General features: G+C 45.9%; 1 protein-coding gene across 1 annotated transcript in view; it reads left to right on the top strand.

Annotated features, from left to right (window-relative positions):
* The window catches only part of DSG4 (desmoglein 4), a gene marked incomplete at its 3' end in the record, with an annotated part of 71,247 nt that overhangs the window by 24,356 nt on the left and 19,039 nt on the right, over positions 1 to 27,852 (top strand). Inside the window, exons 13-20 of the mRNA XM_084889071.1 lie at positions 563 to 696; positions 1,032 to 1,095; positions 2,956 to 3,161; positions 3,856 to 4,994; positions 15,072 to 15,133; positions 17,356 to 17,417; positions 25,625 to 25,660; positions 27,507 to 27,638. Coding sequence (XP_084745197.1) covers positions 563 to 696; positions 1,032 to 1,095; positions 2,956 to 3,161; positions 3,856 to 4,994; positions 15,072 to 15,133; positions 17,356 to 17,417; positions 25,625 to 25,660; positions 27,507 to 27,638 — 1,835 coding nt within the window. The remainder of the gene's footprint in view (positions 1 to 562; positions 697 to 1,031; positions 1,096 to 2,955; positions 3,162 to 3,855; positions 4,995 to 15,071; positions 15,134 to 17,355; positions 17,418 to 25,624; positions 25,661 to 27,506; positions 27,639 to 27,852) is intronic.

Raw genomic sequence — 27,852 nt, 5'->3', positions numbered from 1 at the left:
AGATCATTTTATGGTATTAATGGGCTAGAAACTTCTGATTGATCGGAAAAGGCAGTGTGAGGCAGCGTAATGTTCTCTATTTGAGCATGAGTAATTTCAAGAAAAGATATTTAAGGGCAAATAAGAGCCTCAAAGAGGATAACTTCTTAAAGCATGAACAAGATGTTACCGTTGAAATAAAAAGGTGGGCATGTGTGGAAGGAGAAAAATAAAGACATGGAAGAGGGAACACAAAACACCAAACATATGGACTGGCCTCCCAGCTTTCTTTTCTCTCTCGTTCCCTATGTTCATGAGTGACAGCATGGAGAAGAATAATCTGTGATCATACTACGATACTATTTGTAGCCTGAATCTGATATAACAAATGAAAATGTGTTACAATCTACAATAGTATACTGAAGCTCACATTGATTTTAGCATCTCACCATTATACAGGTCATTTTCTATAGCCTTCATAATAATTTTAGGATCAAATGGCGTTATATTAGGGATTCAAATTTAGTCACAAAAAGCAAGATTTTTTTTTAACGTGCCAATACTCCTCTCCTGTCACCCCCAGTGGTCCCATTCTTGTTGATCTGCTGCGACTGTGGAGGCGCCCCTGGGGGAGGAGCCGGCTTCGAGCCTGTTCCTGAATGTTCAGAAGGGGCGATCCATCCGTGGGCCGTGGAAGGACCAGGGCCTGAGACTGGGGTGAGTGCCAGTCTGTAAGAAATGACCTGTGGTAGTCGCCTAAACTCAGTCTTCTGCACATGAAACCAGACCGTGACCACTGGCAGTCTGTGCTGGGCTGGGGGGGGGACAGGGGGAGGACGGGGGGGGCACAATGAAGATAAAGCACAGGTACCTCCAATTAGATGGACGTAACCAGGGAAGGCTTTCTGAAGGCAGTTCTTGCTTTACATGGATTTCCAACGTTTCCTAAGCGATGTTCAGAGGTGATTTGAGAGCTAACCCAATGTGTAAGGAGAGAGAGAAGAGAGAGAAGAGTCATTACACATGGGAAAACCTTGTTTCTTATCTTGCAGATCATCACCACCATCCCTGTGACACAGATAGTGCCCGGAGGCATCCCATGCATTGACACTTCAGGTACCATTCCTCTTATTTTAGCAACTCAAATGACTCCGAAGGAATCTTGTTCCCTCTTTGCATACCTCAGTTTCTCAATGATTACACTTGTCTTTAAAGTTGTTTCTATTATTCCTTTTAAAATGACTAATTCACATACTAAATGAAAAGGGAAAACCCACAGTAATTGTTATTCCTATATCTTCTTCAATCATCAGAGAGAACTTGGGAAATGGCCCGATTAGGATGTCTATAAGTAGAAAAAAATAACTGAATTATAACCACAAGTCTATTTTTGGCATGGGGTTAAATCCTATGCACCCCAAAAGTGCTAATTACAATGAAAAGACAACCTGTTAAAATAGACCTGTGCTCATTTATTGAGATGAGATTCCACCTCCACAATTCACGAATGGTTCAGAATCATGCTGGAGTCAGCTGTCATCATGACAAAATTAAAAACTGCATCCATTCTCAGCATCAGCCTGAACGTTGACCTGAAAAGATTTGTCCAGTTTCTCAGATTGAAAGTGAGTGTCTCGTAGCGCTCTCCTCTGAGGGGTGTGCACGGGTGGGGTTTCTCCTGGCACACGGTGAGGCCATCAGCACATCCGGTCCCAGGCAGAACCCGGGGAGAATGAGGATGTCACAGGAAGCGAATAACTGTGACGCCAACAAAAAGAACAACTGGTTTTTAGAAACCTCATATCTTTGAAGAGTTGTGCCATCTTTCCTTCTTTTGAAGGTAAATACACACTGATTCTCTGATTTTTCTCTCAGCCTCTCTCAAACTTGCAATCATGGCTTTTCCAAGTTGACTATTTAAAATGTAAGACGCACAGGAATATTTATAACTTGTAGAACTGGACCTTATGCAAAGGATGGACATGCTGGTGTTTAAAACCGTATCTCCTCCTGCATCCGTTGTTGTTAACGTCACCGACATCCCCACACCTCAAAAGTGGAAACTGGTATCTTCCTGCTCACTGATGTCCAGTCAATTCTAAGACTTGTCAAACCAGCAGGCTTTATGCATACACCGAGTCTCTCATTAAGTCTACAGATATTTACACAGACCTCCACAAGGCACAGTGAGAGCACCAAAGTGACAGACGTGTGCACACGCACTGTTCCCAGCATCACGACATTTAGAATAGGGAAGCACGGGACACCTCCCGTGTCAACACGGCCCTGTCCACGGCTCGTCCATCAGCCAGGCCATGGCTTTAGCTCCCTGCTTGGCATATGTGCGGCTTCCATTCACACCGCACCCACGTGCAAATTCAAAGGCAGACTTTCCCCTCGCCGTCGCCATGGCTTCCTCTCTGAAAGCCGTGGTTCTTGGGCCTTCTCTGGGCCCGTGCTTCTAATACAGTACGTTGGGGTGTTCTTATACCGTTTAACTTTCAGAATTTGGTCATTCTCCTCCCCCCCTCCCAATTTTTGTTAATTTAAAATCAAAGTCCTCATGATAACTATGTATGGTGCCAGTTGGGTACTGGAAATAACTGGGGGAGCACTGTAAATCTAATCAGCGGAAATTAATACAAAATAATATTGAATGTAAACTGTAATTGAAAAAAAAATTAAATAAAAATATGTAAAGCATAGGTTTTTATAACCACTATGCAGCCCCTTGCTTCTAGTTCAACATATAGTTACCAACAAATACTGAACAATAATTGCCAAGTTACCAAATTAATTACTATTATTTTGAACTGAATATATTTATAGTTCCTGTATTTAAGTATCACTTTCTTTTTTCCTTTTTCCTTTGCTCACAATGCATACTTAAATGAAGAACCATACATAAAGTAAGGCACTGGTTTTTCCTCTCCAGCACACTAGATAAAGGAAATTTAACTTGGCCTTCACTTTCAGGGGTTTATACAAATGAGTATGGTGGCAGAGAAATGCAAGAGATGGAAGGAGAAGAAAGGATAACAGGATTTGAACTAACGGATGGAGTTAAATCATCAGGAGGACCTGAGATCTGTCAGGAATATTCTGGAACATTAAGAAGAAATTCTATGAGGGAATGTAGAGAAGGTCTGAACATGGACTTTATGGAAAGCTACTTCTGCCAGGTAAGGGCTCTGCCCCGTGCCCTCCTCCCCGTCTGGCACCCTCTGCTATCCCCCAGCCTCCCCTGCTCCCGTGGGGCTTGGGCAGGCCCCCCCTCGCTAGGCTCCAGCCTCTGTGCGCGATGCTCTATGGCGCTGCTGACATGACAGCTAAGCCTCTCACCTAGGCTGCTACTCCCCACTTAGAAGCAGCCACTGCTCCCCGCTGTGTTTGCCTGTGGCCTGAAGTCTAAACTCCTTAACATGGCACAGAGGCTTGTTCACAGATGGACCCCTGCCCTCAGGTCTCCAATCACTCTCTCCTACCAATCCCACTTGTATAAATAACCCTAAGAAAACGCACAATTTTGTGTATTCAAACTTAGCATTTTTAAGTACTTCCTCCAACCTTGGTTACAAAATAATTCATGTGATTTTGTGTGTATGTGTGTGCTTTTGTGTCCAAAGTCCACCATTACAAAGTCCACCTACATGAATTTTAAAAATCAAAATATATCATTGGAATTACAGCTTAAGTAACTTCTAAGCAAATTCTTTCATGCAGTTCCATGATTCTCAGAACACCTCTAGTAGATGTTAGAATTTTGTTTTTCCTATTTTCCTTTGGTAACGCCCTGTAAGAAATAAGTAAGACATAAGTCTATGGTTGTTAGATATGTATCCATGACCTCGTTTTCTCTCTCCTCTGCAAATTTAGAAAGCATATGCGTATGCCGATGAAGACGAAGGACGCCCATCCAATGACTGTCTGCTCATATATGACATTGAAGGGGTGGGCTCCCCCGCTGGCTCTGTGGGCTGCTGTAGCTTCATTGGAGAAGACTTCGATGACAGTTGCTTGGACACACTAGGGCCTAAGTTTAAGAAGCTGGCAGATATCAGCCTGGGGAAGAATGTCGAATCATATCCAGATTTTGATCTCCCTTGGCCTGAGAGCACTGAACCCATTTACCCTCAGCAGGCAACAGAGCCCATGGCTAGCGGCCACCCACCCATCTCCCCACACTATGGCACCACTACGGTCATTTCTGAGAGTGCCTACCCCTCTGGGCCCGGTGTTCAGCATCCCATGTCTATCCCTGACCCTCTGGGCTATGGTAATGTCACCGTGACCGAGTCTTACACCACCTCCGGCACTCTGAAGCCCTCTGTCCACATCCATGATAACCGGCATGCCTCTAACGTGGTGGTGACAGAGAGGGTGGTCGGCCCAATCTCTGGTGCCGATTTGCATGGAATGCTAGAGATGCCTGACTTAAGAGAGGGGTCAAACGTCATAGTGACAGAAAGGGTAATAGCACCAGGTTCAAGTCTACCCACCACGTTCACCATCCCTGATACCAGAGAATCTTCCAACGTGGTAGTGACAGAAAGGGTAATAGCACCAGGTTCAAGTCTACCCACCACGTTCACCATCCCTGATCCCAGAGAGTCTTCCAACGTGGTAGTGACAGAGAGGGTAATCCGACCAACTTCTGGCATGATGGGCAGCTTCGGTCTGCACCCCGAGCTCTCCAATGCCCACAATGTAATTGTGACCGAGAGGGTGGTTTCTGGCTCTGGCGCAACCGGATTTAGTGGCTCAGCGGGGATGGTTGGTGGCAGTGGCACAGTCGGCAGTGGCCTGGTTGGCAGTGAAGCTGGAATGGGTGGTGGTGGCATCGGGCTGAGCAGCCTGGGAGGAGGCGGGGGCCTGAGTAGCAGCATGGCGGGGACGGCCACCATCGGCCATGTGCGGAGCTCCTCTGACCATCACTTTAGCCAGACCCTCGGATCCACTTCCCCGAGCACAGCCCGAAGTCGAATCACCAAGTACAGTACCGTGCAGTACACTAAGTAGCCAAGGTCCCAGCACACTCCTTCTCAGGGATTGAGAGTTAGCTCCGATTCCCACCACCAAAAAGCTGACAAGGGGATCTGTGATGCACAGCCAGGGGCTAAGGACAGTGTGGGCCAAAGTTTCCTCCGACCACAGGGAGGAAAGAGATGGACGCGGGTGGTTGGGCAAGAACTCTCCTTAGCATGGGTACACGCTTTTCTTCTGTTAGTCCCAGAGGAATCAGGGACAGCACTTTCTCTGCTCCTGTGTGGCCTGCAGTGCCTCTCCAGCATGTGGGGGAAATCCCACTCAGCCAGGTAGAAGCACTGGCCTTCACATGTAGTTGGCAAACATCTCTTGGTGTTTCTTGACTTGCTATGTACTTCCTGCAACATGTAAAAAGAACTGAACATGCAATGTGTGTTCACGTATGTGGGAAGAGTTTGAAAGTTGTGCCAAATACCCTGTCAATTTCACAGATAACATAAATAAAAATCCAACCACATATTCAGACCATGGTCAGCCATTAAAGAAAAAAGAATCTGGCAACCTAGCCAAGTTTACAAGCCACCAAGGGCTCCAACCTTAATAGCTGCACCAGGTCCAGCAAACCGCCGATTAGGGCATGTTTCCCGGGAGGGAATTCCATAGGAGAGTGGCAGCAGGGCGGGATCCATTTGGGGCCAACTGACCCATCTGGTCTGAGTCTGAATCTTGAGATGGGGCTGCAGCTAGAATTCTTATGTCAAGACTTTTCTGCTTCTAGTCTGTGTTTAGTGTAGACGCCATAGTGACGGGTATCGCCTCCGGGTGAGGGTGCAGGGTTTCACATTCAGGCCTCCCTTTCCTGCTGCACCTCAGACTTCACTCGGGAAACTGCCACGTGTGCTTCCCAGGCTGAAGCAGGTAACACGTGCCACGGGTGTCCTCTCTAGTGGCAGGTCACCTTCACGGGAAGCAGGCAGGAACTGCGCTGTATTTTCAGATTGTGTGTTCAGTTAAGTGTTATTCATTTATAGTCAGCTCTCTGCTATACAGCTCCTCTGTTAGAATGTTTTACTTAAGCTGAGCTGCATGGTTAAGCTTTGGGGGAATTTTTTAAAGGTCTTCCTTAAAAAGTGTTTAGAACATGTAAAATGTTTACTGGGGAAAGTTAGAATTGTTCAGTCAAGTAATGCTGTACTGTTAGTTTGAATTGAATTTACCACTTTTTTGAACAGCCCTCTGCTGCTATTTTGAAGGGATCAACTAGGAACTTTTAACAGAGATGATGATATTGTGTTAACACAAATGAAATTGTACTAGGCAATCCCATTTCATTACTCTATCCCACTGCCAACTGAATTTTCGCACTAGTGTAAACTTCACATTTCTGATTTGATTCGTCAATATGTTCTTGGTTTATAGATGCTCCAATTTATAGATTCCAAATTATATCCTATGGCATATTTTTCTAGCTTCAAATTTTAATAATGTACATTTCTGTGTGTTTGCTATACAGTATTATCTGGTTAAAAGTCTGTAAATAGAATCAAAGCATTGTTAGTCAGGAGTAAATTTACCATTGCATGGTAAAGGAACTTTCTTCTCTTTTCTAAATCCAGTGTCAATATGAGTTAATTAAAGTAAAACTGGATATGACAACATCTTATAAGGATTACTACCCCCGATCACTCAGGTTTCCCACGGTGTTACAGATCAAAGAATACTTAACTTCCCACACTTCTCAACGGGGGTTGGGGAAATAACTATTTTACCTATAGCTGTTTTGCTCTATGTTCTAGCAGATGATGTCAATATTTTTAAAGCCACAATATATGTCTAATTTGAACTCTGTTGACTGTAAAATTGTGATGTTCTGTAGCATGCCAAACGCAGAGGTGTAAATAAAGTCATTCACAGGGTGTCTTTATTTCAGTTTTTCCTGCATTTGGGGGCTCTATTAATGATGGGTAGTTTTTCCAGAAATAAAATCGAAGGGCATTTATTCAAATATGCTTGAGTATACTTGGACCCAGGAGTTTGAAGAAAACATAATTATTAATCAATTATTAGTTAATAAATTAAAGGGAGTGATCACAAGTAGTTGACTTGTTCCTTTGATAGGACATATCATTAAAAAAGTGTTTTCTTGAGACTCCTGGTATCTTCAAGTATGTTTTTCAGGTTGTCTAACAAATGCCAGAGTGACCATCTTTAATAACTATTGATATTAAGATCCATCAGTTACATAAAACCATGGGAAATACAAGAAAAAAATAGCAGTATTATTCACCAATCTTTCAATCTTTCAAATTGGATTGTTTTTATTTTGGGGGGTTGTTTTTTAGGATTACACATTGATATTCTTTTTATTCCTAAATGTTTTAAATTGCCTTTTAGGACCTCTCCCATTCTAACAGTACTTTGAAGGCATGTTCTTTTCAGTGAGCTGCCTTTTGGGGAGAATTCTAGACTTCCCTTAGGTGCTTTCTTCTGAATCATAGACTTAGGTCGTCCCATAGCCCTAAGAAGTAGACTTTACCCTATAAGGAATAATCATCATTCAAATCCACATCGCAAGCTGGAGCTCAGATCAATTTGTCTTAACAAAAGAGAAGAAATAATGACTTAAATGTTATGTATACATAGTTCAAAACAGCGTTTAAAGTTTACAAAGTACCTGACTTCTAAAGAGGCAATCCTTGAGAACAAAAATTAGTGCATTATAAATATTTAATTATTTAATATCAACCAAAATACCATCCTGAGCTATTTTACATTGAATTCCAGATATATCTGCTACGCATCATTAACCTCTATTTCAGTTGCTTGATCTAACTGTGTTTGCCCTGAAACATTTATAAGGGAAAAAAGTCGGTATTTAGGACTATGTATTGCTCTTCACCTGAACATGTTTTATATTCATGTATAAAGTTCTTAGTCTCATAATCTTCACTCAAGTCATGTTCTGACAGAATTTTAATTATATAGCTTCGAAAGTTACATATTCACTTCTGACTTGATGTTTTTAATTATGTACACAATTCATTTCCGAATTTATATCAACATTTGACTGTCAGCCAATTTAGTAGGAGGTTAAAGGTGTGTGGACCATTGGCTAAAACGGCCATAGCTATGTGGGAAAGACATTTGAAACCCCAAACTTTCAAAAGTACTGCCTCATTTTCTCGTTCTGTTGATAAATTCCAGCCTTTTTGGAATTTTTAGTATTTCTAAGACCTACTTCACGTTGCATGGGATACACCAGTCCACCTAATCACCAGCACCAGGAAACAGAACTTGCCTCCCAGTTGCAGGTTATCCACAAAAGTATACTAAATATTAGCACAAAACTATAAATGAATCAACCTGTTATCCGTCAAACACTTTTAAAACAGTAATCTATTATTTGCCTACAGTCCACTTAGTTATATCAGAATTACTAAACACTTCGTCATCAAGCTGTACTTAGTCTAACTGATTTTTCTTTTGCTATTTTACAAATACTTTAAAACTCTAATGGTAATCTTTGAAAGTGCTTAAAACAAGGTGCTTTCCTTCAAGTTCCAACATAAAAGTTGGTGAGTTATTTGGGTACCAGTTCCTTGCTTGGTCATTTGTTGGCTCTTTGAAGTTGGTTTGTAAGTTACAAAGGGTTATGTTTTCGGCAATAAAATGATTAACACTGTTTTTATTATCTTTTCCCGATTGTCGGGGGGGGGGGGGGGGGGGGGGGGGGGGGCCGGGGACAGAAGAATAATGAGAGGTTATCAGAGCTAGGTATTATTTTCAGCCCATATAAGTGAAGAATTTGTTTCACTCCGGTAACATCTGTTTTCACTGTCTATTGACTCTTCTCGCTCATGTTTCCCGGGGAGCTCCGCTCCGGAGGCTGCTTGCTCATGTGAGAGCGCAGCCTGTGAGCCCCACACGAACACGTCAGTGATACATTGCTTGTACTTTAGCATCTTTATGCTTTTCCTTTCTTTCTTTGCTGCTCTAAGTTTTATTGTTGTGCGCACTAGCATTTCATTGCTTTTAGAATGGCGTTTCCTTTTATTTGCGTTTGAGGTCCGACCCCTTCACCTGTGTGGGGCACTTCTCCTCTTCGCTCTCCAGCCACATCTGGACCGTGATCTCCTCCACTTGCACAAAGCCTCAGCCTTTCAGACGCATGGGGCCTGCTTACCCCCTCCCTTTATTCTGCCATTTGCTGACCTCCATCTTAATAGTGTCCCCACTTTCACTGAAGACTCATATGCTGGCCCAGGGAAGTCTGGCCACAGACTTCCCCAATTACTGAGGGTGTTCACAGACCTCAGTGACCTCACAGGTGAGGCATCTGACACCCAGCTGTTAGTCCTCAGACCCCCATCCGCCCCACTCCCCCTCAGCGCCCCCTTCCTTATCATAACCCAGCATGGCAGCACTGGGATGCCTCCTCCTCCTCCTCCTCCCAGCTCCCGTGCTTAAGTCATTAAGGAACTGTTGCAATTCCTCCCCTTCATCCAAACCCCCATGGATTTTTTGGAATCCCACCACTTTCTCACCGACTGTTAGCTCCGCTTCCTTCCTTATCGAATCAGGCCTCAGGAGGCCTACTCCAGTCACCTCTCAGTGGCCTCCTGGCCCTGCTGTCCCACTTACATGTCCCGAATCTCTCACCCTCCAGCTCTGTCCGCACACAAACAACTAAACAGCTGATTCAAGGGAGGTGACTTTTCATTTTAAACACAGGATCTCAATCACAGAGTAATATCCACTGCAGCTTTATAATCCTGATTCTTTGACAGGCGTCCCCTCTCATTAGACGGCATTACTATTCCATGCCTTCTTTGTCCTCACACCTCACACCTCCTCTTCCCCTCTCATTCCAAGCTGGTGATCTAATCCTATTGTTTACTGAGAAAACAAGTCATCAATCTCGAATCCACTCAGCTTCCTCTGCGAAACCTACACATCCACCTGTACGCACACCCATTTTCCCCGCCTCTCACAATGGAGTTAGTGTCCTACTCATTTAAAAGACAATCCCCATTTGTGCTGGAGGACTTCTCTCTCTCTCTCTCTCTCTCTCTCTCTCTCTCTCTCTCTCTCTCCCTCTCTCTCTCTCTCTCTCTCTCTCTCTCTCTCTCTCTCTCTCTTCCTCTTTCTCTCTCTTCCTCTTTCTCTCTCACATATATGGCCAAGATTAATTTCTTTTACAAATGAACAGTGTTTATAAATCAATAAAGTGTGACACATGAAAAGAAGCAAGAATGGCCCTAGCTGATTTTGCCCAGTGGTTAGAGCATCAGCCTGCGGAGTGAAGGGTCCTGGGTTCGATTCTGATCAAGGGCACATGCCAGGGTTGTGAGGCGTGCAGGAAGCAGTTAATCAATGATTCTCTCTCATCATTGATATTTCCATCTCTCCCTCTCTCTTCCTCTCTGAAATCAATAAAAAATGGTGTGTTTTTTTAAAGAAGCAGAAATGGCTAACACCCTCTTCCATGAAGAGAAGCTAAACTGATCATATAACTTTAAAAGTCCACATTGACCTGTTGCCTTTTTCCTGAGGGACCCATAGGTGTAGGTAAATTTTCCTGCCTCAGTAGTTCTTAAACTTCAGTCCGCAGTCTCAGAATTACCCAGCAAGCATGTTAAAAATGAACTAATTCAAGGGTCCATCCCCAGGTGCTGACTCAGCAAATCTGGGGTCAAGAACCCGCCTTTCCCGCCCACTGGACCATACGATGTTTGGTGCAATTGACCCAAGAAATATATTTCAAGAGGCACTGCCTTGACTTTCTCATTCCTGAATCTCACCCAAAACAGCTTCGGGCCAGCCCGTTCAGAGCATCTATGTGCACTGTGCACATCGCAGCTCTGCCACAGAGGCACTGCCACTGCCAGCGGGGTAGCCAGGGCCACACCTGAGTGACCGTCACACTGTGGCACTGCTGCCACTGGCGTCATGAGCAGGAGTCACTTGCAAAAATATATTTTTTTAAGTAGGAAATGGTTGCCATATATATGGCAACGATTAATTTCTCTTACATATCAACAATGTTTATAAATCCCACATAATAAATCCTCCTATATAATAAAAGGGTAATATGCAAATAGACCGAACGGCAGAACATCCGCAAAACCAATCAAAGCGTAATATGCTAATGATATGCTAAGGATGCTCAACCACTTGCTGTGATGTGCCCTGACCATCAGGGGGCAGACAGCCAACTGGTCGACTAGTCGCTATGACATACACTGACCACTAGGAGGCATATGCTCCGACAGGTAGGTCCAGCCGATTGGAACTGAGCGAGATGGGCAGGACACACCCTGGGGCTCCCTCCCCGGCCCGATAGTGCACAGGTGTGGTCCCTCCGCCTGGTCTGCACCCACTCACAATCTGGGATCCCTTGGGGGATGCTGAAGAGACCAATCCCACAGGCTACTCCCCCTGGGAGGGCGCCAGACACAGAGCTTCTGGCTGGCAAGCGCTGCTGTGGCAGCCCGCGCCTCTCCTGATCGGGACTGATTAGGCAGGAGCCCGTGGCAGGCACAGTCGGGCCGGGATGAGCGGGAGCAGCAGGCAGGAGCTGCAGGTGGCGTTGGACTGCGGGTTTCAGCCAATCGCTGCAGGACACCCAGAGGGACCCCACCCGTGCACGAATTCATGCACCGGGCCTCTGGTCAATAATAAAGACATCAGTGGCACAGGGGCATAAGTATGCAGCAAGTATATAATAAGTCTACACTTGAATTAAAACAGCCCAGCTGGTGTGGCTCAATGGTTGGGGGTCAACCTAGGAGGTCATGGTTCAAATCCCAGTCAGGGCACGTGCCTGGGTTGCAGACTTGATCCCTAGTGTGGGGCATACAGGAAGCAGTCAATCAATGGTTCTCATCATTGATGTTACTTTCTCTCTCTCCCTCTCCCTTCCTCTCTGAAATCAATAAAAATATTTAAAAAAAAAAAAAAAAAAAAACAAAGCTAGAAGCCAGGTAATTCTTTCTGCACTCATTTGAATGGCATCCCACACCGAGGACATGAAGTCACAGAGAGAACACACCTCTGTCAGGTGTATGATTTTAGGGTGTAAATTAGCATCCTTATGATATTAACAGAACTCTGCACGGAACTGACACTTAGCCTCCAGGATTTCTAACACCCACTCAATAACCCTGTGCGCTGGCACCCTTATCGCTCCACAGAGATTGGCTTTAATGAGGAGACAGGCTGTTTACCTTCAGCGCCATTATCTGGAGGTGAGCAGTCAGGCATGTTTGCACAGCAGCTGCTCCAGGTCACAGCCAAGACAGGCTGTGTTTACCTGCCGTCCATCTCCCGAGGCCCATGCCAGTGGGAATCCTTCTGCCTGAGTCAACTCCAGAGCCTACCTGCCTGCTGCATCTGACAAACATAGTCTAGGTCTATAAATATTTTTAACGTTTCCTCTCCTCTAACTGCCCTTGGGAATTTCAGTAAGACCCATCGTTAGTCCCAAACCATCATAATTAGATGGAAAATTTGCCCTAACATCATGTTCATGCTATTGATATTTGGCCTGTAGAGATTACATTTTTGTTTCTCAAAAAAGAATTTGCACTGCAACGTGTTGGATGCGATGTCTTGTATGGCATTCCTTTAAAAATACAAGCGTTGGGGCACTTACTACGTTTCAGATGAATACGATGTAGCGAAGGGAAATGTCCCACTACGCTGGAAGCAGGATGAGACCACATCACAGAGGCACAACAACAATACTGAAATGCCAAGAGCATCCCTGGAAGTCGACGGGAACTTCCCCATGAGCGGATGAAATGCTGCTGGTTTAGTAGCAAACGCAAATAGAGAAACGTAAGTAATAGGACAAAATTCTGCTTGCAGAGCCAGCTATTGAGCTCAATAATTTAGTAAACGTATAAAATAGGTGTGTGGTTTTTGAAAAGGTAACATTTAGCCATCAATTCTTTTCTATTTGCCCTCACATATCTGGCCAATATTAGAAAGTGGCTTGGCATTTAATTGACTATAACGCAGGAGGCAGTATACTTTCCCTGTCATCGGCACTAATAAACTGTAGCTCTACCTCTAAAGTGCACAGGAGAGACGGAATTAAATAATCTCTGGGATATATCCAAACATCAGCAGGATGTGATGGCTGGAGCCCCACAAGAGAAGCAGAAGGAGTTGCTATTTATCTAAGACCAGAACCATGATCAAGCTTTGCCTTGAAGAGGGTTTAATTGAAACCCTGCCCTTACAGGTTTGGCTCAGTAGATATAGTATCAGCCTGCGGACTGAAGGGTCCCTATTCAATTCCAGGTCAAGGATACATTCCTAGGTTGCGGGTTTGATCCCCAGTAGGGGACATGCAGGAGGCAGCAAATCAATGATTCTCTTTCATCATTCATGTTTCTATTTCTCTCTCCCTCCCCCTTCCTCTCTGAAATAAATAAAAATATTTTTAAAACAATAAATTGAAATCCTTTGGGGACTCTATTTTTGGGACCATCCAACTAAATCTCTCAAGGAGTAGATATAAATGAGGTGCCAGAACTTCAAGTGGCAACTTCTCAGTTACTGCAGACTCTGCATCTGCTCATGATGGTAATCTCAAGATTTGAATTCGAGGGACCATTGAAATTAGAGGTTATAAATGGAGAAATCTGGAGGAATTAAATAATCAGATACCTAATTCTACTGCTTGTTTTTTTTTTTCCTTTGAAACTCATCCTATGAATAGCAACTCAGGTAGATTGAAAATTTTATATTTCAAGAGAAACCAACCAATCATAGTGCAAACACCAAGGGTGGAAACCCTTGAGAAATATATCCATCTGTTACAGCAAATGAAGAACATAATTTTCTCCTGGTGAAAAACAATAGCACATGGGGATTTAGACCTGTTTCATTAATTCTCTCGGGAAAATTTAACTATTCTAATTCAACATTAACTGAAATAAAACAAAAACCATTTCCATTAGCTGGCTAAACAATGGCCAGCTTTCTGTACAATGTCTGTTAGTATAATACACTACTGTAGGTTGTCTCTGAGCCTGCTTGGAAGAAGGTATGGAAACAAAACCATCATTAGAGCCACTGACTTCTCCCAGATGCCTTAGTTCCCTCTGAGGCTCTGAATGGCCTATTGTTCATAGACACAAATCCACTGAAGCATCCCATGTTGGATTCTCCCATTCTCTGCTGCTCTGCAGTGACTCCCAGGGCAATCAAAGGTCTCCCACACTTACATCTGCTTGACGGCCCAGAGCATAGTACTAGAAACACTGAAGCTTCTATATATTCTCTACCATCTTCTCATATTCCCGAAACTTCTACAGACTCCCTGCCAACTTGTCATTTCCCCTTTAGATGCAGATACCAAAAAGAATTGTATGTGCATGAGTCATGATAAACTGGGTGGCACATAGAAAGAGGATATCAATTATGTATCTTTTAAGCCTTTTATTTGAGACACGTTGTATTTTCCAGTGTTTCTATAATTCAAATCTTAAGCAGTATTGCACATTAAATCTCCACAAGATCCAAACCATCTCCATAGCTGTTTGTGGTATCTTTCTAGATAGAAATATACACAGTCATCCAAGGAATACCCCCCAACTCACCCACCCAGTGCAAATTCTTACAGCCCTTGCTTATTTTTAAAGTAAGTCAATGGATTTATCCTATATAATAAAAGGATAATATGCAAATTGACTGAATGGCAGAAAGACTGGTTGCTATGGCGTGCACTGACCACCAGGGAGCAGACGCTCAACACAGGAGCTGCCCCCTGATGGTCAGTGCACTCCCACAGGAGGCTGGCTGGCGAGCACAGAGGTGGTGGCGGGAGCCTCTCCTGCCTCTACAGCAGCTCTAAGGATGTTCGACTGATGGCTCCTGGCCTACAAGAGGGCGTGGGCCAGGCTGAGGGACACCCCCCACGAGTGCATGAATTTTGTGCACCGGGCCTCTAGCAGAAAAATAAAAGCAAAGGCCACAATGCAAATATAGCCAATAAGAAGGCCTTTGGCTGCTGGACAGGAGAGAACCACATCACATCATCCTGTGCCTTGGAAACAGTCTCAAGCAGCAGCACCATTTGTGCTTCCCACATACAGAGAACCGATTGGAGAATGCCGCCACACCCGAAGCCCGGAGCTCACCGGCACTACTGATGGAGGCGAGATCTCAGTTTCATGCTGTTCTGACTGATACGCAAAAGAAAAGGCTTCCATGGTGGATACAATTGTCACATTCAAACCTCTGGGTAAGAATTCATGAAAATGAAAAATGAGGAAAGCTCAGCTGGATATAAAACAGTTACGAACTTTTTTAATGCTTCCTTTACTCAAGCATAGCTTTCCAGTTTAAAGACCTATCTTCTAGGATATAGTGAAATGATGGGTTGCTAAACCATCCAATGAATATTGTATGTCTGTTAGCATTCTAGACAATCTAGAGAACTACCTAGAGATATATTTAAAACGTGGCCTGGCTGGCATGGCTCAGTAGTTGAGCATCGACCTATGAACCAGGAGGTCAGAGTTCAATTCCCCGTCAAGGCACATGCCCAGGTTGCAGGCTCAATCCCCAGCTTGAGAAGTACAAGAGACAATCAATTAATGATTCTCTCACAATTGATGTTTCTATCTCTCTCCCTCTCCCTTCCTCTCTAAAATCAATTAAAAAACAAAACATGTGCCGAAACCGGTTTGGCTCAGTGGATAGAGTGTTGGCCTGTGGACTGAAAGGACCCAGGTTCGATTCCGGTCAAAGAGCATATACCTTGGTTGCGGGCATATCCCCAGTGGGGGGTGTGCAAGAGACAGCTGGTCGATGTATCTCTCTCATCGACATTTCTAACTCTCTATCCCTCTCACTTTCTCTCTGTGTAAAATCAATAAAATATATATTAAAAAAAAAAAAAAACATGGTACCAAGTGCAAGCCCTATCAGGTCGGCAGAGATATTTTTGAATTAGGCAGATATCCCCAAATACTCAAGATTCAGCTTGGTCAGATAGTATATTCAAATACTACCTTTTTGCAACAATTCATTTTTTCCCATTGCTTATATATAATTTCCTTCTCTCATAAATATCTCAACATATAATTCATTTCCCCTTATTTTAAGATACTATGCCAGCCCTCTAATTGCCTTGACTCTTTCCTATTCTCCAAAAATGTTAAGCTGAGGTTCTCAGGACACTAAGTGCTGTTTGGAAGACATTCCACCCCTGGAAATTGAGCCCGCCTTGTTCTGGATTGCATGGCGGGGTAGTGAAGACAGGTATAGTCTCCCTTTGAAATTCTCTGACCCACCCATGTTAATGACGGCAGACCATTGGACTACATCTCCTCTTACGCTTATTGAGGTTGCTGCGGGCCTGTAATATTTTTTTCATGAGGAAACTATACCCTATTCTCAACCCACACAACAAAGAGGAAGTGAGGAGTGAAAAAGGGAAATGGTTTCCAGAAATATCCAGATGCTGCTCTGGTCTTTTTCCCTGAAATTCTCGGGTTTCAGATGTCAGTCTCTTCTTAATAAATATTCAGGCGGGTTTAACCAGTGTTGCCATGGATGTACTTTTCTACCAGGGGCAATGCCACAAGGAGTGGGCGGGCTAAGAACTGTGGTTACCTTAAAGCAATTTAATGTTATATTATATCTGATGGGTCTGACTGTACATTCAGGGGAAAGATGCTAAAACAAACATACCCATGAAGTCAGCCTCACTTTTCTTAACTTTACTTTTTCAGAACAACTTTAGAATGAAGAAAGCAGGGCCGGGAGAGACTTCCTGGGGAGGGGAGCAGGAATGGTCCCAATGAAGAAGGGAGCGCTTCACTCCCCGGTCTTCCTCCCCGCACCACCCTCAGGCCGGTGCCCTTCACCGGGCCCTGCGCGCAGACGCACCCCTTGAAGCCGGTTTGGTAGTGGCCGTGTGTGTGTGCTGTCAGTATGTGTAATTTTGCTTTTACAATGTTGGCTGTAAGAGGCAGCCTACTAATTTTATTCAGCATGATGATAGGCCCTAGCATTTTAATTATTTTTCATGTTGTGAGTAATTTATTATTCATTGGGTATCTGCCCCGTAAATCTTGCCTTCACACTGTAAGATTTTTTCTTTGGTGTCCAACAAAGGGTTTCATTGCAATAAGAATCAAGGTGTGTCCATGTGCTTACCCGGAGCCCAAACAATGCCAGCCTTCCAGACCAGCCGCGGAGAGCGGGGTGGAGAGACGGAGTCCTTCTAGAACACCCTCACTGCTCTGCCCCAGAGAGAGAGCACGCAGCCCCATGCCTTCCTAGAGGCGGCTCCGGGCACGTCTGGCTGCGGCGGAATCCAGGAGCGGGGCTCTGGGACTGAACTCCAATCTCGCTGGGGTTTGTGTGCAGAGCAACCCGAAGGCATGGATTGGCTCCTCTTCAGGAACATTCGCCTCCTGATGCTTCTCCTGGTAAGTGGAATGTGAGGCTTGGGAGGGAAAGGCAGCCTGACGCCTTGTCTCCTCCGTCCCCTGGACGTCCTACGTGGGATTTCACCCATCCATCCACCTGCCGGCCAAGAGCTTCAGCCTCTGGCGTGTGTCTGTGGTGATTCCAGAGGTCTCTCCAGGCGTGAGGGCTACTTGCGATAGAGAAGCAGGGCGAGAATCTGGCTGCATTGGCCTTAAGCAGAATCAGGGACATCCTCTAATTCAGATGAAAGGCTAGAACAAATCTGAAATTTATCATCAGAAACCAAGTCATGTTCCTATTTTATCGCGTATATTTTTCTAACAGATGACTGTCAAAAGCCCCGGTGCAAATGGGTTCTAAATTTGAAGGGAAGCGAAGTGAATCCAGCCCATTTCTTTTAAACAGTTGTTCCCCTGCGTGTGTCCTTCAAGGTGGGAGAGCGTTAGCTAGGTCAAAACTACATTGCAACTAATTATGAAATGGTTACGTCATGTGAAATTTTTTTCTGATCAGAAATGAGGAAAAAAAGAGAACAGCAAGCCCTCAAGGAAGCCCTTCTGGATGATTAAAGCGTTTCTGTAGTCCAGGAAGGAAACAGTTAGATAACCCGTTTCTCTGAAGTAAATGTGGCGTTTTGTACGTTACTTCCTTCCAGCCCCTTGGTGCCAGGGCACGGGGTGCTGTCTCCTTGGGTACATGCTTACAGGTGCCCTGCCAGCTCTCAGAGGAACAAAGAGAAGGTTGGCCAACTCGCCGAACTATTGCCAATTCAATTAGGAAATTCTATTTAAAGGACCAATTAAGCTAGGTTAGATTAGATTCAAGCCTATTGATGGTCAAATGACACAACAATTCAATCTCACTTGTCCGTCTCCAAGGTGTCTTCTCGTATGTAGCAAGGGAGAAATTCCTGCGTGTTTCACCTCATCCATACATTTATCAATTTCTGGTGCAATTTAACATGATTCAGGAATGTGTCTTCTTTTTCCTTCTTTGCATTTTTAAGGTAAACCACATATTTCTCTTTTGCCTATTACTTGATAAATAGCTATTCATTAACCACTGGTTTTGTGTTCGGGACTGTGGTAGGTGCTGGAGACAAGAGGGTGAATGAAACATATTCCTTGTTTAAAATAACAGTTAAGAAAAATAAGTGGAAAGAGAAGTGAATTATTAGAAAACCGCGCATATTTTTTTCTAAGTATATAGAGGCAAATTACCTACTGTCTGCTGCACCTCAGTGTCCCAGGAATGTTGGCAGTGGTGCTATGACATGAGTTTGCAAAATGATTCCCACCCTACTGTGAGGAAGGCATTATACAGGACACATCTGAGCATCCGCTCTGGAGGGAAGAGGGCAGAGGAGAGCTGAAGCCAGACGGATATGAGAAGACACCGTATCCAGTGGGTCCAGCAGGTACCATTCTTCTGGAGTCCATGTCTATGAACTTCAAAAGCAGTGCACAGCCGTGCTTAAAAGGAACAGTGGTAGGACATCCCATTCTCTGAACTTGGAAGACATATTATTAAACAAGACCATTAGGCAAAATAACGATAAACTAAAACCATACAAATAGAAGTGCACTGCCCTGCTACAAGGATCATCCTTTCCTGGCATTACTAAAGGAAGCAGAAAGGATCTGATGCCATCTTTCACGGAAATGAAGAGTTACTAGCACAGACCTCTCACAGCACTTCCATGGGGTACCGCCATGCTTTGCCTCGGATAAAGCTTGTGTTTCCTGTAAGGAAAACTGATTGTATGCATCAAGATTTTTGAGGCAACTTCTGGGCACTAAATTTTGCCTCCTATTCCTTTCTCCCCAGCTATATCCTATGGCAATATTACGTAATCGAAGAGTGCATTTTCGTTTCCTTGATCTTGAAAGAGTATTAGATTTCAGATTCGTAGAATCTCTTTCTGGCCGTATGCATTTATTTTCCTTTATAATTTTAGTGTTTTGATGCTTTATTTCCCTCCGCAGATGTTAAAGTATTTCTGTTTCATATCTCATAGTAATTGTAGTAGCCTTAAGCTTTTTTTGTATTTCTAATAGATCTCTTAAGATATCAACTAATAACTTCTGCAGTTAGGGCGTAGAGATTTCCAGCATGTGTCAAGATGGGGACAAGTGCGAGCATGTGTCAGGGGATCAATCTCCTCTTACGGGCGCTGTGGAAAGGGGCACTCCAGCTTGTCTTTCATTTCCTGACCTCCAGCCCGGCCCCCTCTTCATTAGCTAAATCAAAGGCTCTCTGGCATCACTGCAGCTTTCCCCGGGAGGGTGTGGCGGCCTCTCGCTCTGTCATCTGTATCTCAACCACAAAGCGTACTTTAAACAGGGTCTGACTGACTGAACCTATAAAAGCTACCCCAGCTCTCAGCCACAAGAGGCATCTCAGTCATCACAGGAGTCCTTCAGGGCCTCCTTCCCAAGGGAGAACGTGTGGTCAGACATCCTGTCGCTAAGGTTCCTCCCGACAGAAGCTCCGAGGCTCTACACGGGCTCCCTTCAGTGAAGTTCAAGACTGACTCGCAAATATTCTCCCATCTTTGGACGGAGAACTTAAAGATTCAGGCAAAGCTCCGGAGTGTGTGCGTTTACTAGGAAGGAATCACCTAAGGCAGAACAGGTAATAGCTGTGAGAGGCTGTGTTTTATCGTGTTGATAAGATCATACAAACAGCCACGTAGCGTTTATCAGATGAGATGTTTTGTGCACAAATGGTGATCATTCATGCTCTGCATGAGGTGTTAACCTTTCCATTAAACGTCCTGATTCTTGGAAAGTAAAGAAGGTAGGTGGCTGCACCTATACTAGTAGGTGTTATGTACTATACACCGAAAACAGGTATCAAAACTGACCAACATATTTAGAACTAACCTCGCCACTTCTCAGATCAGTTCTCACCTACAGCACTGTGAGTCTGCCAGGGGAAACGGAAATTTGTATTTATCTATTTTACTCTCAGGCAAGTGCAGGCTGATGACAAACAATCTTATCTGATGCGGGGTTTGGGCCTTCGGTAGCAGGAAATGACCGGTTCCAAGACGGCTTGTTACAACGTCACGGCTGTCCTTGCCGCACCGAAGGCTACACAGAAGCAAACCCCCTCTGGTGCTTCTGTGCTGCTGTGACTAAGGAATGACAACACATACTTGAAACCAAAGGGACAGACCAAGAGTGTGGCCTTCCAATCTCTGCGGAGTGCCTGACGGACTAACAGGGCTTTTCATGCCCAGAGAGATACGCCGTGTCATTACCACTTCAGCCCTGGGACTTCACGGCAGTCCCGCCAATAACATGTTTCTAGAACCGTGGCGTGAAAATGCTGGGAGCACTTCCTGCTGATGAGCAGAGTCTGTGACTCCGTTCCTGTCCTGAGCCTCCGGGGAGGACTCCTCACAGAGCAGGGAGCCCGGGGGTGGGTTGCAGCGTGTCTCCCTCCCCTCCCCAGGCGGGACCCCGGCGGGAGTCCTCACTCCGGACAGCCGCCCTGGGACGGGGGATGGAAGGGGGAGACGGTGAAACCTCCCGGTGTCCCCAGCCTGGGAAACGCCTGCCCTCCCTCCTCCCCCGAAATTACACAGCTCACCGGCTGAAGTGCCACACCGGCTACCCCTTCAATTACTGACAAAGGCGCTGTAATTAGGCCTGACCTTGGCATGTCTGCCGGAGCCCCACAGGATGGTAATTGCTTTACTCAATGACTTTACAAGTATTATTCAGGAGGGGACTGCTTATTAATGAGGAACTGGGTGTGCAAATGCCGTGGAAACTGACTTCAAAAAGGCGGCACGGAGATGGAGACAGGCTGCCGGGCAGCTGCTACGTTAGCGCACTCGGGAGGCCAGAGAACAGTGTGTCTTCTAACACTGCCGTAGCACCTGGTAATCCTGCCATACCCACATGGAATGACTTAGACTCTGCATGTCTCTCTGCATAAAACCATCATCTCTCTAGGAGGAGGAATTAAAAAAGGAAGGTAGGCCCAGAAAAGCTTCAGCAATTTGCCAAAAGTCGGATGGCTATAGCATATCGGCTCTTACTCTCCCCAGAATGTAGACCCACCATCGCAGGCCAGAATTACCTCGCACACCAGGGACAGTGCCGTCACACAGTCTTCTCAGGGACGTTTTCTGGGTGAGTGAGTGAGTGAGTGAGTGAGCGGATGGATGGATGCTGTCTCCAATCTGCCTTTCTTGCCAAGTCACTTCGTCGTGTTCCCACCTACGTGCTAACGGCAACGCCTCCGTGGGCATTGAGCTTCTGAGTGAGCGTGAGGCTCGGAATGGAGACGCCGAAGTGGGCTCTCCCCTCCCTACAGGCCGTGCAGACGCCTGTGGACCCGTCTCCACTGCGCTCCGTCTCACCGGGCGCTTCACAGCGAGCGAAGGCCTCACTCTGTGCCCCGCCGGAAGGACACACAGCAGCCCCGCTGCACAAACAAAGCTTTCCACAGCCAGCTGGCACAGACAGTCCGGACAGGACCCGGAGCCCGTGTCCAGAGCTCCCCATCATCCCAGAGCTTTATTGTTAATAATAACATTACTATTATTATTGCTTTTAATAACGCTAATCTATACTTGAGGGCTGTTTATCCACTTCAAGACATAAATTATCTGACTTAGAAACATACACCAATTGCGTGCAGCTTCTGCAGCCTCCAGGTCCTCTCATCTGTCTGCGCTCCTCCCCTTTCAGAGGGTGCTCCTTTCGGGCAGGTGCTCCGGCCCAGCCTCCATCACGTTCTGGGATGAGCACAGACACATGCCCGTTGGCTCTGTGGGCACTTTAGTTGGCCAGGAAGGTCATATTGCAGTTCCTGCAGTGAGTGCAGTTCTGTGTGAGACACCCCCGGGGGGGGAAGGAGGGCGGAGACCCTCTCCCCACAGGCCACGGGGCTGGACCACTGGGTCCCGGCATCTCTCTGGGCCAAGCCCGCTGCCTCGCCTGCAGAGCCTCTGCCTCCGTCCAGTCTCCACGGTGACGGTCAGCCGTGTGCTGCGCTGGGGTCCAGCGGATTGACGGAGCTCGTGCAGCTACGGGGACAGCTTCAGAAGGCGGTGTCCCCGGGCGTTTCCTGTAAAGCGGAGCTTCCTGGCAGGGCGCTCAGCCCCCCGTTTCTCAGTGAGGCCTGCAGGAGGGGGCCGGTGTGGAGGGCCAGGCTGCTGGCACCCCCGTTGGCAGGGAAATGCCAGGATGGACCACACTGGCTCCCTCAGGCACCTCAGCTGTCTGTGGGCAAACCCTGGCACGGCACTGCACCCCCCCCCCCCAGAGGACACCGGGCAGCACCGGGCAGGACGGCGGGAACCGGGAGCGGGTGGATGCTGCTACCCTCCGTTCCCACGGGTTCTGAGGGGAGACAGGAGAAGGTCAGAGGAACTCAGCGCACTTCCTTCATTTTCTCCAGCTGAGCACTAATCTGCTTGATGTGGTTACTTTCTTTCTTCTTTCTTTTTTTTCCTTCAAGGCGGGAGCATTTAATTATTACTTATGTTGAAGTGTAGCTGGCATACAATATTAGATTCATTTCATTGTGCAACTCAGTGATTTAGCATTTGTATCATTGGTGATGTGCTCACCACACCGAGTCTAGCAACCGTCTGTCACCAGACAGTTATCACACTATTGTGGACTATATTCCCCTGCACCTTTCCATCCATCCCTCCATTCCCACCCCCTCCATTCCCTCTCTCTTCCCCCCCCCCACCCCCCCAGAGTGCTGAGGCCGGTACCAAGCTTTCACAGTGACTGGCTGGTACCTGCCATGCTAGGATGTGCTGTGCGCATGCTCTGATGCTCAGGGGAAACTCTTCTGTCACTCTTCCTTCCTCTTCATAGACCTAGTACTTCCACATTTCATCCTACTGAGACCAGAACCTGATTCAGAGAGAGGGGAGGGGATAGGTCCAGATCACATCTGCTAAACAGAGGCAGCCTCATACTCCTCCCTGCTCACTCCAATTCTGCAAAGCTATGTAACGAATTATCCTGCTCTTCCACCTCACAACGATTTCCCCTTCGTGGTGTCCTTCCGGCCTTCTGTTTCAGAGGCAGAGATTGTCTTCTTCATATCAGGGCTCTTCCTTGCACTTTATTTTTTTTTATATAAAATATATTTTATTGATTTTTTACAGAAAGGAAGGGAGAGAGATAGCCAGAAACGTCGATGAGAGATAAACACCAACCAGCCACCTCCTGCACACCCCCCACCGGGGATGTGCCCGCAACCAACGTACATGCCCTTGACCGGAATCGAACCGGGACCTTTCAGTCCACAGACCGATGCTCTACCACTGAGCCAAACCGGTTTCAGCTCCTTGCACTTTATTGTTTCCTTCGTATTGCGTTTGTTGGGATGATGCTGGTTAACAAAATCACACAGGGTTCAGCGCACAGCCCCACAATGCACTACCTGTATCGTGTGGTCACACCCGCTTCCATGCACTTGTGATTAACCACTCCTCATCTCTCTTAGATTACACTTGTAACTTCTTGATTTCTGCCTCTGCTGCCCCTCCCTTTCTCTCATCCCCACCTACCATTCTTCCTCCGCAAACCCCTTTCCTCTCCCTGGGGACTGTGTATTTCGTCATGGTTCCCCAACCTAAGAAAAAGTCTTGATTTAATTAACTCCTCAAATTGCATCAGATCTCTCACGTCCTTTAACTCCTAACTTGAAAATGTTATGTGTGGTTGCTATTTCCACTTTCTCAACAATGTGTCCCTTGTCTCCTGCAAACTGACTGATGCCACTTGCAAAACTTGGCACTGATTGCCTGCGTAAACTCCCAGGACCTCTCAGTTCCCAGTCTCCTTGACCTTGCTCTGAGACATGAACCATGAAATGGTTCCTCTCCAGCCAACTTCTTATCCCTGCGTGCCACTCACCCTGCCTCTTCCCGGCCACCCCTTCTCCATCTGCATCTCTTCCTTCGGAATTCGGCTTGCTTACAACCCTCCACCACAGCCACCACCACAGCCACCACGGCCACCGCCACTGCCACTTCTGAGCTTTTCGTGTGGACAAAATCTGCTCTGCTCCCACAAACCTGGTCCCTCGCCCTCTCTATTCTCTGCTTAGACTTATTTCTTCTGTCCCCTGATCAATTATAAGCATTTCCTATATAAGAGTCTATTCTCTGCCTACTTTATTGATCTTCTTAAACTTTTTAATGGAATATCCTCACCTCCTGCAACTTTAAATAGCACTCTTGTTTAGATAAATTTTCACTTCTTCATCTTTTATGTCTATCCCAAATTTTAGAAGCAATAAAATTAACTAACTAAATTAATTAATTAATGGAAACCTCGGCATCATCTCTCTGCAGTGACCCTCTCCTGTTGAACTCCCTGTTATTATTAAAAGTGCCCCCATTATCCCAATAAGCCAACTTAAGTTACATCCTCCCCTTGTACCCACAATCTACAGGTCCTAGTGGTTCCTTGGAAAAGTCTCCATCTTCTCTCCTTTCCCATGTTCATGTCCTGTGTCTCACCCAGCCACTGCTCATCCTTAAGTGTCTTGACTTCAAGTACTTTTCCCTCGTCACCCTCCCTTCATATCAACAATGTGTTTTTAAAACGGTGCTATTGTCAATCCCCGTGTTTTATTCCCTGGTTTGGTACATAAAGCACTTCATGATCTGCCTTCAAACTGACATTCCCAGCCTCCTATTCCTAGACACTATTCCGTGTCTCCTCACTATTTCCTCTTCTTTCCAGCCAACAATATTACTTCCCATTCCTGGGACATTCTCAGAAACTTAGCTCCCTTACACCTGTGTTCATGTTTTATTCCGGCTGAAAAAGTTCCCCCCATCAATTTCTCTTACCAAAGTAGCTTCCTCCTGCAGACCCTTCCACACCCCTCTCCCCTGAGGCCTTCCTGAAATCCATGGGGTAACCTGAGTTTCTGCTTTTCCTTCCACTCAAACTATCCAGTGAGTTTGGTGCCTCTGTTGAAGCCCATATCCTAACTTTCCTTAGTTATGTGTTTGCTTCCTTAAAAGTTTAAAAGCCTCTGTGGAGAAAAACCTGTATTATTAATTTTGTATTACCCATGGTTATTCCATATCACTAGCAAAATGTGTATTTAAGAAATGAATTAATCAATCAGAGAATATTGTCAATAATTTCAGGACTCGACTTCCTTTAAACTATGCAAATTTATGCTAATGCTGTGTCTTCTATAACAGGTGGTGCTGGAAGTAAACAGTGAATTTATTGTTGAGGTAAGGTGCAATTATTAAAACTACATTCTCAATTTAGAATGGAAAGAAAAACTGAATCATGTAATGCATAATATATCAAAAAATCAGAATATTTGAAAACAGCAATATTTGCAGCCCATAATTTTAAATGTCCCTGCTTTCAGGCAAGGTTTGTGACAGGTCAGCATCATAGTAACTCCTGCTCCTCAAACTTTACTAATAGCTTATTTCCTTTTCCCAACTTAAGGCAAAGCAACACGTTAGAATGGAAAGAGGAGTTTTAGACAATTACATCAGCATAAATGTATGGTCAATCATGAGGCGAAATACAAAAGCAAAAAGATCTGTAATCACAACTAAATAAAGCAACAGAGCCCAGGGCCATAGAGGGGGCTCGGAAAGTAAAGCAGTCTTCTCTGAGAGGACATATTTTATTATAGCAGTTACATTTTCATTCTGATAATATCAAATAATAGAAGAAGATATAATTACTGTATCTCTGTTGACAAAATGGACAATAGGTGGAACACTTTTAGGAAGTCACATCAAAATAGAGGAAAATGTAAATGCTTTGGTTCCTGAAAGTATAAGCTCCATCAAATGGAGCAGCTCCTCCCCCCAAAGTGGTAATTAAATGAAGCTTAGCGAAAACATGCAATTATCTGTGTCTCAACAAGTATATAAAGAGTTACAAAAATATATGTGTGTGTGTGCATGTGTACACATGTACACAAAAATGTTCACGCATGTAGTAACATTTCTGAAGTCTTTAATAGTACACTAGTAAACTCTTAAAAACCCTCCAACAACAGCAATTAAGACTATAAAAACACACAGCAAGCAGAGGCGATGAAGACACATAGCCAGTATTGAGAATCCATATGGGTGCCCGTGGGATTATGGTGGTCACCATCATTTCAGTTAAGACATTCTTCTCCCCGGCAATAGTCTATTTGGATACACAGCCCGAGTGGTGTTCTCACCAACAGAAGAGAAGCATCCTTCCTCTCTTTGAGTCAGTGCCCTCACCAGCCCAGCCTCCCAGGAGTGCTTTCCCCTGGCACAGCCGCAAGCTGTTAACCTCTGGAGACAGGAAGCCTGGCGAGAGCTCCGTGGAGGGTGAGGTGGGCAAGGTGCTGAAACATTGGCTCCTGCCCCCAGAGCCACAGACACATCCGCCCACACCGAGAGCTCCTTACAATGTGGCCCGACCCTCAACATCACTGAGCATTTGTGGTCCATGCCAGCTGGACCTCGATATGTGGCTCTGTCCAAGCTTGGAAAACATCCTGGGTTCAATCAGCCCCTAACTCTTATGTATGCTGTTGGCCTACAGGAGTGATACATAAAATAGCGCCATGTATTTTAGTCCAGTCACTGTGTCGTGGGTGCCCTGCCAATAATAACCTTCTGGCCTGGGGAGCCTCGCTGGCGCGGGCCTGTGGGGGGCAGATGAATCTGCTCAGACACCCCCATGGATGCTTCTGGAAGGGGCCAAATTCCTAGGGCCTTTTGGCATAAACCAAATGTTTCCGTGGATGCTTTGGGCCAATGTCTGCTAACCAGTGGGCAGAAGAAAGAAGAAAGATTACATACACACACCACATTACCCTCTATAACGTTACCAGCTCCACACTCAGCTCACAAAGTGCTTCACAGCCCCATATGCTAGCCGTGGGACGATTCCACAAAGAAGTAGCGCTGAGGGTGCCCAAGCTCTCTCTACCCGGAGGGGGCAGGTGGTAACAGCACTTTGTTCCTCAAACTCAGTACCCGGGCCTCTTCGGGGCGGGCCTCGCCGTGCCAGCCAGATGTCCTCCCTCGGTAAAGCCGTCCTGACACTGGGCAATGTGCTCTCCCGCCCCAGGTGAAGGAGCTGGACGTGGAAAAGGGCACGACCAAGTGGCAGACTGTCAGGAGGCAGAAGCGCGAGTGGATCAAGTTCGCGGCGGCGTGTCGAGAAGGAGAGGACAACTCCAAGCGGAACCCCATCGCCAGGGTAAGTGGCGCCACCATCACAGGGCATCCGCCACCCAAGGCCATGGAGGGCAGGGGCCCTCAGCATGCCAGGGCCGCAGGCTTCACTGCTCCGCCCGCATTGAGGGAGCTGGTGCTGGGCGCGGGGTCACCTGCCTGGGCTGACGAGGCCCCCGGACTATCACGTCTGGGAGAGACCTTGGCCTCCAGCTCCACCGGCTCTGTCCGTCCACCTG

This window comes from Pipistrellus hanaki, assembly GCF_964339955.1.
Source record: "Pipistrellus hanaki genome assembly, chromosome: 6".
Lineage (NCBI taxonomy): Eukaryota > Metazoa > Chordata > Mammalia > Chiroptera > Vespertilionidae > Pipistrellus > Pipistrellus hanaki.
The sequence above is the reverse complement of the archived record's forward strand: the minus strand, read 5'-3'. Positions and strand labels throughout refer to the sequence as shown.